The sequence below is a fragment of the Oryx dammah genome, unplaced genomic scaffold, assembly GCF_014754425.2.
Source record: "Oryx dammah isolate SB20612 unplaced genomic scaffold, SCBI_Odam_1.1 HiC_scaffold_9, whole genome shotgun sequence".
NCBI lineage: Eukaryota > Metazoa > Chordata > Mammalia > Artiodactyla > Bovidae > Oryx > Oryx dammah.
Window position 1 is genome coordinate 6,328,932 of NW_024070193.1, and position 3,834 is coordinate 6,332,765.

Here is a 3,834-nt window from a genome sequence, read left to right on the forward strand (position 1 = left end):
CCCTCTGCCATCGCATCTCTCCATTTCGTGCTTCTAGGAGGTGCAGGTCACCTCCTGGGGGTTTTGTTAAAAATGTAGATTCTGATTCAGTGGGTGTGGGGCAGGGAAAACTGATGCTGGACCCCACCAAGTAACGGGTTGAAACTGCTGAGTCACGAAGACTTGTTCTACAACAGCGACCAGTCAGCCTTGGATACATCAGTCCAGGAGTGCTCGCGCGAAAGCCTAAACCTAACGCGGAAAATCGGCCACCGCCAGAAGATTGCGGCGGCCCCACCCCTCGAGGCCATCGCGGAGCCGCAATTGGCCATCCCACTCACGTGGTGCTGCGCTCACGTGAGGCCGCCGTCCAATCGTCGCGCGCCTCCGGCCCAGCCGCTGGCTGGCACCCCAAGAGGTGGCTGCGAGCGCCATGGCGGGAAGACCGCTGCCCGGAGGCGGCGGGGTGTGCGCCGCCGCCTACCCTAACACCTCTGCCGGATTCCCCCCGCACCTCCAGGCCGGCGCGATGCGGCGCCGCTTCTGGGGCGTGTTCAACTGCCTGTGCGCCGGCGCGTTCGGGGCCTTGGCCGCCGCCTCCGCCAAGCTGGCCTTCGGCAGAGAGGTCGAGCCGGGGGCGCTGCTGCGGGGGGCCGGCGGGAGGGGCCAGGCGGAGGAGGGGCGCTGCGGGGCTCCGGGGCGGGGCGGGGCTGGCGGCGCTGGGGCCGTCCGACCCCCGCGGGTCTGTTTTGGGGGGCCCATCCGTAGCCGGGCGCTGTAGAACAGCGGGGGCAGAAGAGCATACTTCGACTCGGAATCACGCCCAGCCCTCGTCCAATGTAGGTGGTAAGAGACGTCGGGGACTGAGACCTGTTCCCTTACCAGAGACCCCAAAAATCTGTCCTCCGACTGGGCTAGTTCACTCTCGGGGAAGACGCACACCTCCTCCATCCACTCTCTACCTCTCATTTTAAGCCCTTTGTGCCTGAGCATTTCTCTCCACGTGACTCTTAAGGTGAGAAGCCTGTTGCCCAACTCCGTCTTCAACGGGTGTTTTGACTGGTCAACCCACCTGCCAGGAAACTTGGGAATTTGAGATGTCCTATAAAAGGAAAACTGAGACAACCGTTCTGGATATTTCCCCAATGCTGAGAACTCCTGAACTGCCTCCCCACATCTGCTAAGGTGGCCTCTCCCATCTCAAGTCAGATAGGCCAGCTTCTGCTTGGTAAAGAGTTTTCACTGCAGCTGCTGCAACTCAGGGTTAGTCCCCAACTGAGACAGGAGACAGGCTGGTTCTTTAGGTTTAAGCCTGTTAAGGGCTAATCCAGTGGGCACTGCCATGCTTGAGGCTGGTATCCTGGCGAGTGTAATTCTCATTGGAGTGAGTGGTCCAAAGTAAGATGAGTGACCGTGAGCCATGAGGTTTTCTTGTTTTCTCAGTTGTGCAGCAGACCTTCATAAGCCTTTACATAAGTAGGCTGCCACTGGTACATGACGGTGCTTCTGTGTCAATTATACAGAGACACTCCTTCCTCAAGACACCATATATTCCGCTGCTGGAAAACTGTTAGGAGAAAGAAGAGGAGGTGTAGATGGGTGCCATCCCCAGGGGAAGTGGCTCTCTGCAGGCAGGTTAATAACTCAAAGCCAAGTAAGGGGTCCGCCTGTCCTTTGTGCAGGAGGCTTCTAAAGACCCTCTGTTCTCTCAGTAGTCTGCTGAAACGAATGAATGAAATCTGCATGTTCTCCAAGTGGTGCCTGGGATCACTAGTCAGACACCTAGGTGTGGTTTCCCATGCTGTGTCCTAGTTCAGAGCATGGAGTCCCACTGCCTGGGCCTGAAACCTGGTGGCTCCCCCAAGCTGTGGCACTTCAGTCAAGTTCCTTAATGCCTCAGGTTCCTTATCTGTAAAATGAAGTTAAGGAATAAATAAAAATGTACTTGTAACACTTAGCCCAGGGCCTGCTACCGAGTAAAAGCTCAAGAATGCCCGGTGGGACCGGGCTGAGTGGCTTATAGGCAGCATAGGACAGCAGGGAGACCACCAATTCCTGTGTTACCTGATTCTGGCATGTGAGGACTCTGCCCCTCATTTACTCAGACTGGGGGTAACTACTTGGCCCACTGAGACTGAACTTACCCCACCGCACTGGTCACTGTGGGGCCGTAACAGACTGGTGTTCAATAGAAGATAACTGGATATGAATTAGCACTTCTGCCCAAGGTCACATGGCTAGTACAATGGCCAAATAAATGTCTTCTCTGAGTTTGCTTCAGCTGTTAAACGAGCGTGCTACCGGCTGAGGGTTAAGTAAGTCCTATGCAGGAAAGCTCAGGATCCCCAGGCTGTGGCAGCCTGGCTGCCAGCAGGGACCATGACCCTGGGTGGCTGTAAGGGTGGCTGCTGGTTAAGCTTGTCCAGGGCTGACCGTGGCTGCAGTGACCCTTTCTCCTGCAGGTGAACGTGGGCTTGTGCGTCTTAGGCATTATTATGATGGCTACCACCAATTCTCTGATGTGGACGTTCTTTAGCCGGGGCCTCAGTTTATCCATGTCTTCAGCCATTGCATCTGTCACGGTGACTTTTTCAAACATCCTCAACTCGGTGAGTAGCCTGAGTGTATGGTTCCTCTGTCCCAAACCTGGGTTCTGGGTGGGTTGTCCTTGGGCAACACCCTGCTTTCCCACCTAGGAGAAGGGACCAGAACCGAAGCAGAGGTTGGGCGGTATCTTGACTTCCTGTGGCTTCTCCTCCAACCTCAAACTTGGTGACCTTCTCAAGTTAGATGGAGAGGAAGTCCAGCTGTCAAAAGCCTACTTGTTTGCTGCTCCACAAGGATCTGTGAACTCAGGCAGGAGACATGGAGGGTGGAAATTCTTCCCTCCTAGTGGGGCTGAGCCAGTCAGCGTGCAGTCCAAGCAGGGCGGACGTGCTGGGCCAGCTGTGTGTAGGGCCTTGCTTCTGGCCTCTCTCGTCCCCTTTGCTGGTCCAGTGCCGTGAGGAGGTACCCGCCCCACTTCTACAGATGAGACTTGTTGAAGATCACAGCTGGGTTTCAGGCCCAAGACTTCCAGCTCCAGACCTTTCTTCCTGCCCTGGGAGGCACTGGGCCACAGGGGAGTCAGGTGGTGCCCACCCACCCTGCAGGCACGTGTCCACCCGGCCTCACAGCTGTCTCTGTCCCACAGGCCTTCCTGGGTTTTGTGTTGTATGGAGAGTGCCAGGAGGTCTTGTGGTGGGGTGGAGTGTTCCTCATCCTCTGTGGACTCACCCTGATCCACAGGGAGCTCCCACCGCCCAGGAAGCCCCTTCCACACAAGCAGCGGTAGCACCAGCTGGCCGGGCAGACCCGCTGGAAAGACAGTCATGACGGCTCAGGCTCGTGCTGGCGTGTGGGGACCGCAGCTCAGGGCGATCTGGGTGCGCAGCCTTCCGACCCCGGGCCAGAGGAGGATGCTGCCCAGGGAAGCGGGCCCGTGACCAAGAAGCTTTGTGCGTGGACAGCTCCAGCTTCTGTCAGGGGAAGTACGCCTGGCAGTGTTTTGCCCGAAGCCGCCTCTTCCATCCGTCTGTGCTGTGCTGTTGATTCTCGTGTTCCCTGGCCCACCCAGCAAGCCCGGGCAGGTGCAGGAGACTCTGGGGTTGGTCAGCTTCCTGTATGGACTTGAGACCACACTGTAACTGCAATCCTGTTGCCTAACGAAGGCCAGTCACAGGATTTTGGAATCAGGACTGGTTGGGCTTTTGGCTTCACATCAGTGTTACCAGACCATCAGCCTCATGCTTCTGTATTAAAGCAAGAGAAGAAAAACTAGATTAATAAATGCTTGTTTTTGTAAGTTTAAACTGC

General features: G+C 56.4%; 1 protein-coding gene across 5 annotated transcripts; it reads left to right on the top strand.

Moving 5' to 3' along the window:
• The first annotated feature begins 366 nt into the window (after nt 1–366).
• TMEM42 (transmembrane protein 42) lies at nt 367–3,834 on the top strand. Of its 5 annotated transcripts, XR_005722155.1 has the most exons (4): nt 395–604; nt 823–994; nt 2,442–2,588; nt 3,173–3,834. XR_005722155.1 is itself a non-coding variant. In XM_040246772.1 (3 exons), the coding sequence occupies exons 1-3, from the start codon at nt 413–415 to the stop codon at nt 3,311–3,313; spliced, it is 480 nt and encodes a 159-aa protein (XP_040102706.1). In that variant the 5' UTR covers nt 367–412; the 3' UTR covers nt 3,314–3,834. The 5 variants fall into 5 exon arrangements, 3 of the variants coding, with proteins under 3 accessions (XP_040102706.1, XP_040102707.1, XP_040102705.1); XM_040246772.1 differs by lacking the exon at nt 823–994 and having other exon boundaries at nt 367–604; XM_040246773.1 differs by lacking the exon at nt 823–994 and having other exon boundaries at nt 367–604; nt 3,268–3,834.